Source organism: Merops nubicus, unplaced genomic scaffold (genome assembly GCF_000691845.1).
Source record: "Merops nubicus isolate BGI_N331 unplaced genomic scaffold, ASM69184v1 scaffold33716, whole genome shotgun sequence".
Lineage (NCBI taxonomy): Eukaryota > Metazoa > Chordata > Aves > Coraciiformes > Meropidae > Merops > Merops nubicus.
This window is the reverse complement of record NW_008616158.1, coordinates 6,224-7,236: the sequence shown is the minus strand read 5'-3', so window position 1 is coordinate 7,236 and position 1,013 is coordinate 6,224. Positions and strand designations below refer to the sequence as shown.

Here is a 1,013-nt window from a genome sequence, read left to right as displayed (position 1 = left end):
AGGCTCTCAACAAGTATCTTCCCTTCCTCCTGCAAGAGAACCCCATGGAGGCAAAGTAAAGCAGCCTCTGAGCCACCTGCTGTAGTTGCAGATGTCCCCGCTCGCTGCAGGGGAGTGGAGATGGCCTTTAAAGGTCCCCTCCCACCCAAACTATCCTGTGGTTCTATGACAAGCCAGCGTGGAGTGCTCTCTGTGCCAAGGGGGTTGGAACTAGATGATATTTAAGGTTCTTTCCAGCCCAAACCATTCTATGATTCCATTACTGTGCACGACGCTGAGATGTTCCTGAACCCCTCTACTTCAGTTTCCCTGGGAACAAAGGCTCCAGGATCCCCTGTACGGTGCTTCCCAACCCCCTGCAGGGATGAGCAGATCGCTTCCTTTCCACCTTCAATCGGACTTGGCTGGAGAATGTTAAACTTCCAGATTTCCCCCTCTGAAGGCAGGCTGCCCCCTCGCCCACCCCTGCAGCCCCCTTACCTCTCCTGCCGCGGTGAAGAGCAGGGAGCCTGCTGGGAAGCCCTCTCCTTCTCCACCTCGGACAAGGTGGCCAAAATCAAGCTGGCTTCCAGCACCATGTCTTCAATGCTGAAAGCGATGGGTCTAAACACAAACACCGAGAGGCTAAACAGCACCCAAGCTGCCACAGGCTGTGGGGGGAGGTGCAGCTCACGCAGTTCTACACACGGGTTAAAAAATGCCTCCTCTGAAAAGCTGCAAATCTGATGATTTGCTGCTGAAGCACAGGAGATGGCTTCCTGTTCCAGACTGAAATGCACCAATGAGCACGTGCCTCACAACATTATCCTTAGTCAAATTATGGTTTTAAGTATGTAAATGTCACAATCATATTTTAAACAGAAAATGGCTTGTTTCTTAGACTGCTAAGTAAAATCATTGCTTGCATTAGAGTGAGAGCCTGTGGTGTCCAGGCAGCCCGTGGGTGCCCATGAGTCAGCCTGGCTGGCTTAGGAACACCCGGGCCTGTGTTAAATGCCTTGTGCAGAATCAAC

General features: G+C 51.9%; 1 protein-coding gene across 1 annotated transcript in view; it reads right to left on the bottom strand.

Moving 5' to 3' along the window:
• Positions 1-480: 480 nt before the first annotated feature.
• RAD9B (RAD9 homolog B (S. pombe)) overlaps positions 481-1,013 on the bottom strand; it is a gene marked incomplete at both ends in the record, with an annotated part of 6,752 nt that continues 6,219 nt past the window's right edge. The window contains one exon of the mRNA XM_008942766.1: positions 481-650. Within this exon, the coding sequence (XP_008941014.1) occupies positions 481-650 (170 nt within the window). The remainder of the gene's footprint in view (positions 651-1,013) is intronic.